We start from the raw sequence: 12,498 nt of genomic DNA on the forward strand, positions 1-12,498 counted from the left end.
GAAATTTTCGGTGGGGAGTTTCTACGGAAGCCCAACCCGGATGAGTGTCAGCGCCTACTTGATATGCACGGGTCGGTGCACGGCTTCCCCGGAATGTTAGGAAGCACGATTGCATGCATTGGGAGTGGAGGAACTGCCCCGTGGCATGGAAAGGCCAGTTCACTACTGGATTCAAAAGCAAACATCCAACGATGATACTGGAAGCCGTGGCAGACTACCGTCTGAAGATCTGGCATGCGTATTTCGGCGTGGCAGGTTCGAACAACGACATCAATGTTCTTCAGTCGTCGCCTCTCTTCAAACGAGGAGTGCCGGGGGAGGGGCCAGAAATCAGCTTCGTAGCCACGGTACGCAGTATAGTAGGGGCTACCATTTGGCAGATGGAATATATCCGCGGTGGCCCGTATTCGTGAAGACTGTCCGCCAACCGGTAGGACCAAAGAAACAATATCTTGCGCGCAAACAAGAGAGTGCTAGGAAGGACGTTGAGCGGGCTTTTGGTCTCCTCCAATCGCGGTGGGCTATTATACGGTGTCCGGCACGAGTTTGGCACGAAGATGATGTCGCGAATATTATGTTAGCCTGTATCATATTGCATAATATGATAATAGAAGATGAAGGATTTACGGCAGAGCGATGGGCGCCGGAAGAGGGTGCAAGTACAAGTCACGGTGTCGCCTCCGCGCCGATCCAGATGGGCGTACCACGGAGCAATGAATATTTGATCCAACGCTTCGCTGATATGCGCAGGACCACATCACATAACACACTGCAGGCCGATTGGATTGAAGAAGTGTGGGCACGTAGGGGAGGTAGTGGCGTTGTGTAAACTTGGTAGTGATTTGTACTAGATTCAATGTAGTGTGTGATTTTAATTTTAATTTAGTGTGTAATTCTAATTTTAATTTTAATTTTAATTTAATTTTAATTTGTATTTTATTTTTATTTTTATTTTTATTTTTATTTTAATTCGTATAGTCGGCTTCTTCTAATCCACTAAGAGTCCGATAAATTTGTTCTTAATTACTTGAAATATTATAAAATGAAAGTTGATTATAAAATTTGGGGCTATTGGAGGTGTCCACTATAGTGGCGGGCACAAAATTTTGAGGCTATGGACAAAAAATTGGGGCTATGGATAAAAAACTGGGGCGGGGCTATTGGGCGTGTCCACCTTATAGTGGACACCCTCAACCAGTTAAATTCGACCTGAGATTTTCTAACATATTATTCTGACTCGAGATTTTTATTATTGCATAGGCAATAATCTATCTAACTCTAAATCTAGGAAAAAGATAATATGAACTTGAGATATTCATAAATCAAAAACATTTTTTGATGGGAACAGGACAATGGCATTTGTGATCCCTACCCTTTAAGAAATATTAATCAGTATCATTATCGTGTTTGTTATTGATTTATCATCCAGATTATATAATACCGACTTCTTTTAAATTTAGTTAATTTTTTGTGATTAAGATATTATATGTCCTCCAATTAATAGAGTAAAGAGTGTTAATAGTTATGGAATGACCTTATATATTGTACTAGAATAAATTTCAACTATCTAGGTTTTTTTACGGATCAGAATATATCTTGGTGACAATATCAACTCCGACATAGTCAAGACGTGATTATATAAGTAACAATACTAGTAATTATCGTATGTTAACCATCGCTATTTAAGATGACATGATATTAGGTTGCGAAAACCCCACACATATTGACAAGTCAAAGTAGCATATGACCAATACCATACACTAAATATTTGTATAGATTAAGAAATAAATAATCACATCGATCCCGTACTTGGTTTAATCAAACAAGAAGTACATTATTTTTTCTCACCTAGATTAATTTAGTGCTATACCACACTCCAGTGTCATCAATAATTTAAAATAGGAAGTGACTTCGGATCAGCACCAACAATCGTGCGTTATAGATTATCCACATCTAACTATTGTGAATATCAATTACTTACCTTTACAAGGTACCAACTAAAAAATCTTTTATAACCATAGATCTATCGACCAGTCTACAATATAAAGAAAGGAGGAGTTTTTGTTTCATTATTAATTATTCTTCTACAAAGTGAGATGCTGCCAAACAAAACTACAAATCAATGAAAATAACGCAATATTCATAAATTATAGTGTGACCACCAAATAGTATTAAATTTTAAACTTCCGAATTGTGGGAATCAGCACAAAAGAGAAAACACAAAGGTGGAGACATCTAAAATACGTGATAAAGAATTAAAAAGTAAAACCATAATCCAAGTGATGTATTCGAATAGCATGAGATTCACATATCCTTAACTAAATAATTAGAGGATCGATCCCTCCGGAATTGCCTCAAATTCCTAGACACGTTTGAAATAGATACCCTTGATCTAACAACCCAAAAAAATTTGAAGTTACTACTACTATTTTAACGCCACATTTTTCACATGCAAACTGACATTTATTTTATTGACATGAAAAGTCATAAATGTGAAACAACTGGCCTTTTAGCATTACTGTTGCCTCCAGAATATCCTTACTATTTTTATAACTACATTCTAAAAATGCAAATATTAATAGTAGTAGAATAACATAAAAAAACCACTAATATTGGCCAATGGCAAAATATATGATTTAGAAGAATTTGTTTTCTTCTTTTCTTTGTGAGGTGGTCCAGTTTAAGAATCAGATATATAAATGTTTCTCTTTTAAATAAAAATGAGACTCGAATGCAAAAAAACCATGATCAGAGTAGTACTACTATAATACTATAAGAGAAAGGTTTACACTGTTACATATAAACACAAAATTTGTATATATTTTTAGAACACAAATGGAAAATACAGATGAGAGTAGCATGAATTACAAACTGAATTAGCTTTTAACCTAGCCGTAGCAAACAACTGAGGTGGACAGCGGACGAGCTTAGCGCCTCCTTCATCCACCGTCTGTCATTACAACTGCCAAGGCCGAGAATATTGACAACTGCCAAGGCCGAGAATAAGTGAGCTTCCGATGCGGAATGCCCTCTTCGACCAAGGAGACTAGAGCAAAGCGAGATAGACCAGCACCAACAAGGTGCAGATCATCACCACTACAAATCACAAATTATCAGCAACTGCAAAAGGAGTAGTTTCTACACAATCATACTACTACTATACACCATAAAACTAAGCCGGCATAAGATAAGAAACCCTGAGTAAGAATCGAGCTTCTGCCATGTATGGCTATGCTGCCCGTGATGGGGAAAGTTAAGTTCTGTATAAACAATTAGGATTGGATGAAGCTCTTGATCTCGTCCATTAACGATTCAAAATGCTCGTTGTTTGGCAAGAAGTAGAACCCAATTGTGGCCTTTTCGAGATAGAGGAGCTTGACATCATGACCATATTTCTTGAGCCCTTCAACATAACCTATTTGCCAATCTTGAAGAAGGTCCAATCCAGCCACAACAACCAGACTCTTTGGAAAACTAAGCCCTTCTAGGCTTAGACTCCTAGGGCCAAACACATTGCAGGCAGGATGATCCCTATCTTCGCCTTCTGGTAGGTAGGCTCTCCAATACCAATCTCTTTCTTGAATCCTCACAAAGTATTTCCCATCCAACCGTTTCTCAGACTCGGTCCTCTCCTCCCCTCCGAACAAGGGATGGAGAAGAATGTTTCCTAATACCTCCACGCCCTCATCTGCAGCTCTCAATGCAACATGATGAGCGATATTGCCACCAGAACTATCTCCTGCTAGATATATATGAACTTTGAGATCATTCTCCTTCCCACTTCGAAGCCATGCTCTCGAGTTAACCCACTTAAGAGCTGTCAATCCATCATCATAAGCACATGGATACCGGTGCTCAGGTGATCTCCGGTAGTTCACAGATACCACTGCAGCCTTGCAGGTTTTCACAAGGCGGCGGCAGAATGTGTCATAGATAGCACTGCTGGCCGAGGAATGGACGAAGCTCCCACCATGGAAGAATACGATTACAGGTACAACTTCAGAGGTGCTCAAGGGCTTCTCCACTTCGACTATCCCCAGTTGAGGCTCATTGTCACGGGCAGGGAGATAAATGCGGTTGGCCAGGCCGGTAAGACGATCCACAGTGTCGAATGAGTACATCCCATCCACAGGGACAGCATTTGCAGTTACATTGCGGTCAAGATATTCGTTCAAATCGCGGTTGAACGTGCCATCAGGCCGTCGGAGCAAGTTGTATGAAAGCTTGAAGGTGGATATAAGGATCCATGTATGCAGGGGAACAACTCTCTGCAAAAATAGCATCAATTGTTTTCAGAAATCTCCTTTTACCATCACAAAGCTCAAGTCCGATTGATGCTAAGGATTAATAATTGATCAAAAATACACAAACATTGCCAAATCATTATCATCAACAGGTTCAACCATTCGACTATAAAAAGAAAAATAACATTGATGTATAGCTATAAAAAGAAATGAAATGAAAAGTCGGAGAAACAACCTAAAATAACCCAAACAGCACAATCATGATATTAGCGTAGCTAAGTCAGTAGTCAAAGCAAGAAAAAACAACAAGGCGAGAATCAAGTGTACAGAGAAAGGGGGAAAATCGTCAAGATTCAATTTTCCAACCTCAAATCTCACTTTAGCTCAGAAAAATCAACTGATCCACGAAAATTCATAAAACACGAAGAAAATTCAAAAATCCACAAATTGCAGAATGCCCTAATTTCGAACGACGAATGGAAAAACACGAAATTATGAATAAACTAAGCAAACTTATGTGGCTAGCTTCGATTCACTGACATTTACTTCATCACTGCCCGCCATAATTCAACGCCGGAGGCTCAATTTTGGCAGTTCTACACGAAATGATCTCCTCAGAAAAATTATGTTTCTTCTTCAACCCCAAAATTCTTATAGCGATGGCTGAAAAAAACAGACTTTTCTTTTCTTTTTTTCGTTTCTGATCTTGTGCAACTGATAGAAAAGATAATCGCGAATGTCGCAGGAGAAGCTCAGTTTAACTCAATAGAAAAGATCAAGAAGAGAGAGGATCCGTGTATAAAAAATAATGCAAAATGGTAGTAGTATATTGAGAAGGGAGAGACAATGAAGTAGCGCGCGGAACCACCATAATAGATACTACCTCCTTCCTCGAAATATTGTCGCACGGATCGGATACGATTTTAAGAAATATAATGAACAGTTAGTTCAAAAAATTGTGAAATACGAGTCTTAGGTTTATATATTAGTTTTATAATAAAATATGAATAAAGATGAATATATAAAATATGAGGTCCACTAAAAAATGATAAAAATTGAAATGGGTAAATTTTGTAGAATATGATAAAGTTTAGAAGACGGAAGTAGTAAGTTATAGTTGAATGGAAAAGAAGTACGGAGGAGACGACAAATAGAGAATAGGGTTGGCGCAAAGTGAACTGTTTGGGTAGGGCCCGCCAAAATTGTTCTCACTTTCCATTTTTCGGTAGAGACATTTTTCAAATGTTTTAACGAATGAGTAAGAGCATCTCTAATAAGAATAGCTCAGCCATAGCCCAATCATAGTTTAACCATAAACTCCTCATGTCATATTAGCAGCACTAAAAACTCCTCCTGCCACATCATCAGAACAAGCAACTGGACAAGCAATAAGCCATCCATAGCCTAGCAACAATAAACAAAATTCTAAAAATAAATAATTAACAATCACACAAAATACGGAATTAAATTTACGACACAGATACGAAAAAACTCAATAATAATATTGAAATTTTAAAAAGTACATTAATTTAAAAAAATACATTAATTAAAAAAAATTACATTAATCTAAAAAAAAACTCCTTCGCCACCACGAGGCCCCCGCCTCCGCCTCACTCCTCGTCGTCGTCGCCGTCGCCGTTGTCGCTGCTATCCGGGACCCCCAAATCTGCGGCATCTGAGCCCGCGTCTAAGCCCCCCAACTGTGCCGCGGCGGGATTCAAATCGGCCCGCATACTCACGAGCATTGCGTGAAGAAAACTCTTCTCCTCGGGATCAGTTGCCGCCCTCCATTCAACTAAGATCTTGTACATCTGAGCTCGTGTTTGTTGACGCGCGAAGAAGAGGAGCTCGGCTGTCGACCCGCCAACAGGGGGGATGCCAACTGGACCTCCTGGGAGCCCTGGCGAGCCCGTTGCGCCCGCCTTTGACCAACCGGATGAGTGCGGCGAGTAAACGCGGGAGGGGACGGGAAATCGTGAACATCCTCGGGGAGGTCGTGGGATCCGCCGCTGCTGCCACCGCAGTAATCACCGGTATAGTTCAGTCGCTGCTCTTCGGCCAGCCAGCATCGACACCTGCCCAAAACTTCTCGGAGTCCATCAGCACCTCATAGCAGTTCCAGTAGGTGAACTTCTTATAAAGCCCGGGCAAGGGGAAGGCTTTCTCCGCAATCCTCCTGCAGTCGTCCTCAGTTTGGCCACTGGTCTGTATGCGGAGGGCGTTGGTGTACAAGCCCGAATATCAGGAGACCCCAGCCCTAATTCGGTCCCACCCCTTCTGGCACTCCTCCCCGCTGCGTGGCCTCCCCTCCGGGCAAAATGCCTTGTAGGTTGCTGCTATTTTAGCCCACAAGTTGAAGATCCTCTGATAGTTCGAGGCGAGGGGATCATCGCAAACACTCACCCACGCCTTGGACAGCGCGACGTTCTCCGCATCCGTCCACTTCCTCCGTGCCGGGCTGTCGTCATCAGCCGGCTGCGACGACTCGCCGACCACCCTCTTGCCCTTCCACTTCTTCTTCTCTGGCGCGCCCCGACCCCGCCCTACTCCCCCCGTTTGAACGGGGGTATCCGCATCCCCGAGATCTATCCCGAACTCCTCTAAGGAGAAAGTATCACACCCAGTGAATTGCGTCTCCGATGGGATCGATGTGTGTGAAGAAGCAGTCACAAAATCAAAACTGGGGCGGTAGACGTTGTCCCTCCCCCGGCGTCCCCTGCATCCCCGGGTACCCCGGCATCATCTGCATCCCGGGTTGCATCCCCGGTACCCCCGGCCCGCCCTGCATCGCCGACCCCCGGCATCCCCTGCCATCCCGGCATACCACCCCCGGATGCCATCCCGGGCATCATCTGCTGCCAAGGGTACATGTTGTAGTACCCGGCCATCGGACCTCATCCACCTCCCACGGGTACCGTGGGAGTTTGAGACCCGCTCGTCCTTGGAGTAGGCTAGTTGTTGTGCTCCATTTCGCGTTGTTGCTCTTTTACAGAAATTAAGATAGAGAAAATACTCGTTAAAATAAGTGGTGCAAATGAAAATGACGTGCAAATCGCGTATATATAGTGTTTCGAAAATTAAAAAAAAATTCCGTTGGCCGATCGCTCGCCGATCGGGAGCCTGCAATGGCGGCCAGTCGAACGGCGAGCGCATCGGCCAGCGCTCGGGAATCGGCGTGCGCTCGCCGTTTTTCTCACCGATTTGGCGCTCGCCTGCTGCAATGGTTCGGCGAGCGCCAGGGATCGGCTAGCCGGTCCGCTCGCCGCCATTGTGGATGCTCTAATCCGCAAAATTTACAACTCAAAAAGTGACTGCTATCATTCTTCTAGATTTAACCGTTATTCATACTCCCTTCGACCGCCAATTAGTTAATGCACTTTAACCAGACACGAATTCTAAGTAAATGTAATAGAAAATAAATTGAAAAAGTTAGTGGAACGTAGATCTTACTTTTATATAGTACTTCCTATGTCCTATAAAAGATGTCTCATTTTCCTTTTTAGTTTGTCCCACTAAAGATATCACATTTCCACTTTTGGAAAAAATTCTCTCTCACAATAATATAAATATTACTCCCTCCGTCCCCAAAGAGTATGGATTATTTCCTTTTTCGTCCGTCCCTAAAGAGTATGAACTTTCTAATTTTGAAAAACTCAAACAACTACTACCCCTACACATCATTTTATTTACAACTTATACAATTACCATTAACACTTATACGATTATAATAATGTGGACTTCACTCTCCACTAACATTATTTCAACTACCCTTTCTCTCTTTCTCTCTTACTTTTCTCCTTATTTATTAAAACTCGTGTCGAACCCAAAGTTCATACTCTTTGGGGATGTAGGGAGTATATTTTCTCTTTTCACCTAACACACAAAATTCCGTGTCATGCCACAAGTGTGACATTTCTTGTTGGACTGAGGGAGTACTAGTTTTATAATGTGAATAAGAATGAATTAGTGGGATGTTGGGTCAATTACTAAAAATAATAAGGGATATTGGGCTTCTAATATCATGGAAATTTCAAAAGTTGAGTTTTTCCCACGAACTTTAAAATTGATAAATAATATCATGAACTTTATCCGAGTTTGTTATTTCCCACAAGCGAAAAAGTTGTGGCAAATAATATCATGATACATATTATTTTTCCTAATTTCTCTGCAACAACTTCGAGAGTTTCAAGTTATTTAATATTTGAAGATAGTTTTTCTTGAAGTATATCTTCCAAAATTGTTCTTCAATCCATTAATATAGCTAGAATTTTTTCGTTAGTGGGAAATAACAAATTTGAGTAAAGTTCGTGATATTATTAAGTTCATGGGAAAAATCTAACTTTTTGAAAGTTCCATGATATTAGAGGCTAATATCCCAAGTAATAAAATGTAAGTATAACAAGTATTGACGGATATATAAAAAAAACTAGTGACAAGTAATGGCGGACAGAGGCAGTAATTTATACTCCACATAAGAATATGGCATTTGAATAGACAACTGCCTTCTTAGAGTAAAGATCAGAGGACTCCAGACATACTCCTATTTCATAGTACTCCCAACGTTCCATGGTAAGTTGAGTGATTGTTTATTTTGGGACGTTTTGATAGTAGTTGAGTCATTTCATTTCCTCTTTTAGCAAAAAGTAACATATTTTCTCATTATTAAATTATTCTCTCTACTTTTTTTCTCTCTTACTTTATTATAAGTACTATTTATTTACACTATACATCTCTTTCTTAATCAAAGAAATTACTCTACTATCGCGGAACAAAGGGAGTTGCATATGGAGCATCCATAATGCAGCATTCGAGGGGGATTTATCTTCTAGTATGATCCATCAACTATCGAACCATCACCATTGGTTAAAGTGCGACCGTGTTCAATGCGTCGTTGTCTTAGCGAAGACCGGTGTGGTGCATTGAAAGTCACTTGGTTCTCGCTCTATTTTTAACAACAAAGAAAATAACACAGACTGATCAAGGGACGCTGATCGACGGATCAAGACAACTCCTAGATAGTCCACCTGTCGTTGGGTGCACAAAACAGAACGAAACTCGCTTTAAGACCTTAACCCACAATACTATTAACTATTAAAGGGAAGTAAGGGTCGAATCCCACAGAAATGAAGTGTTTTCACATTTGTTGCTGACATTTGGGAATTGGCTGCTGGCATGCTTCAAAGTGGGTTAAGTTTAAACTACTGGACTGAACTGAATGACTTGAACTAACATCCTATCTAACGGATCAACTTAAACTACACTGCATCTTAAACTGACTGCTTGCTCCTAACCATGAACTGATCAACCTAGAATACAACTGAACTAAACTGAGAGACTCTTACTAGACTTTCCTCAAAAATGGTTAAACAAGAGTAACAGAAAAGGCGGGGACCAGATCCCTTAACTAACAGACATCAGAAAAGCTACAGAAAGTAAAAGGAATAGAGCTGCAAAACTAGATCTGAACCCTAACTACTTCATCTTCTTCATCAGAACTTTCGATAACAGGTCGTAATGCAAAATTTGTATACTAGAAAAGAAAATAACCAGAGAGATGATGTAAAAAAGTAAACTCAACTATAAGTACCGGATCTAACCTACTTGATCAACTTAAAACAGAGCTTGAACAGAGGAAACCATAATCCATGCAAAATCAGAACACAAAACTCTACGTAATCTAATAGCGATCCCCAAAATTCAACACAATCAAAAGCAGATCTAAAGATTACACCCCTTCTAACAGACTTCATCCTTCTACACTACCAATTTGCAAAAAGCATCCAATCAGATTTGAACAAAGCTGCTCGAGAAGTAAACCAACCAAACTCCGTGAAAACATTCATGACTTAAACATCGATGATTTCCAACAAATTCAGCTCAAAATCAAGATAGAACATATCATATGAACAAACGGTAGAATACTTCAAACATTAGATGCAAATTAACAGATTCAAAGACTGCTTCACAAATATGAAGTTCTAAACTAAGAAATACCTCAAAATGAAATTGTAGCAAACAGAAATTTAAAACAATTGTTTCTTCGCCCTTCTCGGACGGTAGGGCACAGGTACAACGAACTCAAACAAGACACCACCACAACCAGACATAAGACCCCACTTCCAAGTGTGTAGAATGAGATGTGGAGGAATGGAGAGTAAATTGTGAGGCCAATTCTCATGTCTCCTCTGGCACCAAGCGTCGTGTGCATCCTCTGCCCAAAACCACTTATGTCTTCACAGCTTCACTGATATTTTGTCGGTGAATACCGAGAGCTAGTAGACGACTGTTGCGGAATTTGAACTTAGAGAGATTGAAATTGAATTTATATTTTTTTTTTCAACATCAGATCTAATTTCAATATGAAAAACCAATCACAAAATTTTAATTTCTAAAATTAATCCACAATTAGTCACAAAGTCAATTATGAGTCAAGCCTCATGATACACGATTGGAAATTCCTTTTGTCATCTAATATCGAGCCTTACAAACAACATGTTAGAAAATTTACTTGATCAAATCATGCGTTGCAAATCCACTACTTCATGTATAGTAAATTCACTACTTTCAATTTCAACGTGAATTATCTCAACTTATTACTCGGTCCATTCATTTACTATAACTTATATTAATATTATTCATTAAATACTACTCCCTAATAAGAATATGGTTTCATTATCTGCTAACATTAATTTAACTGCATTTCTCACTATCTCTCTTACTTTACCAATTTTGTATTAATTCTTATACCATTTCAAATGCATATATATTGATAGGACGAAGGGAGTGTTAGGATTGGTATACTGAAAAGCATATTTCGAGCATGTTGCACGGACAGAATTGTTTGTATACAATAAATTCTACAATCCACTTTTAACCCAAGACGAGAAGAAGTAATTTTATCGCATTGATGTTTGCTTGTGCATTTATAAGATGTTTCTCAAATATTTAAATGTATAAGAAGAAAATAAGTCTAATTCTTCTACATAGTAGACTGGTCGTGAATGACATTCACAGAAAGTGACGCAGTCGGTTCTTTGTAGAAGAGAAATAGAATTTCACAACCTAGATAGGCTTTGACTACCTATCGTGAAAGGTTGCAGTGCCAGTCCATGTTTCCTTACCTTAGGAAATAAACGACACTTGTGTGGTATAGCACTGAAGGATCTAACAGTTGAGATAAATCTTTCCTGCTATTTACTGAAAGACGAGGTCTCGGTGATTGTTATTTCTTAATCATTGTTTATATAACATTGAGCATACAATATTAATTATGCACTACTTTGATTTATCAAAAAGTGAGGATTTTTCGTAACCCAAGAATCCTGATATCTTGGGTAGTGGTGATCAATGTCTAGAGGTGCTAGTATTGTTATTGCAATGAATTGTGTGCTGAGTGAGTCCAGTTTGATAATATCCTCAATAGGTGTTCGAAAAATATTTTATTATTCAGAAACCCAGCCGGTTGGAATTTATTCCAGAATAATAAATAAAGATTTTGAACTAGACAATTCTCGGAAAAAGATATTAATTAATTAAAGTCAAATAGCAGACTTAAATTAATTAATGGATATTTATATCTTAAACACGAGAAATAATAAATTAAAGAGGTAAAGTCCGGATTACTCATAATTTGGGATTGGACGGACAGCCAATATTATTTTATTGTAGTGGCTGATAATAATATTCTGTTGGACTTGTATTAAATTGTGGCTCAATTTAATTAGTAAAAGTCCAACAGGTTTGGCCCAAGTCTGACCTCCATGGATCCTAATCTGACCCATCATAACTCTATATATAAAGGAGATTAGGGAGAAGACAAATTAATTAATTTTTCAAAATTTCCGTTCTCTCCTCTCACAGATTGAATGTGTTTTTTCAATTCTCTCCAGAACTGAATTTTTGTCTTTTTCTAATCAAGTCCTTTTGATTTTGACGAGATTCTGAGTTCGGGATACAGATTAGAAGATTCGTGGTTGAGTACGAAGAAAATCACGTGGAGAAGGCGCAAGCAATCGTCGATTCTTTGGAGAATCAGATCGGTAATTCTAAACCGTAGGAAATTCATGTTTTATGTTTTAATTCCTTTTACATGAATTATTTGCGTTCTAGCATGCAATTGATTGTTTAACATCCATATGTATGATTTATTTGTGAATGCATGACTTCCGTTGTGCAAGTGCACCAAACCCCAGCATTTGGTATCAGAGCCAAAAATTGGCTCTGATTATGTGGATTGATTTTATGTTATGTGTAT

The 12,498-nt window shown here is 39.3% G+C and overlaps 1 protein-coding gene across 1 annotated transcript; it reads right to left on the reverse strand.

Annotated features, from left to right (window-relative positions):
* Positions 1-2,800: 2,800 nt before the first annotated feature.
* LOC121742677 (gibberellin receptor GID1B-like) lies at positions 2,801-5,143 on the reverse strand. Its single transcript, XM_042135889.1, has 2 exons — positions 4,785-5,143; positions 2,801-4,268 (listed from the first exon to the last, which is right to left on the reverse strand). The coding sequence occupies exons 1-2, from the start codon at positions 4,806-4,808 to the stop codon at positions 3,273-3,275; spliced, it is 1,020 nt and encodes a 339-aa protein (XP_041991823.1). The 5' UTR covers positions 4,809-5,143; the 3' UTR covers positions 2,801-3,272.
* Positions 5,144-12,498: the final 7,355 nt, after the last annotated feature.

This window comes from Salvia splendens, chromosome 7, assembly GCF_004379255.2.
Source record: "Salvia splendens isolate huo1 chromosome 7, SspV2, whole genome shotgun sequence".
Lineage (NCBI taxonomy): Eukaryota > Viridiplantae > Streptophyta > Magnoliopsida > Lamiales > Lamiaceae > Salvia > Salvia splendens.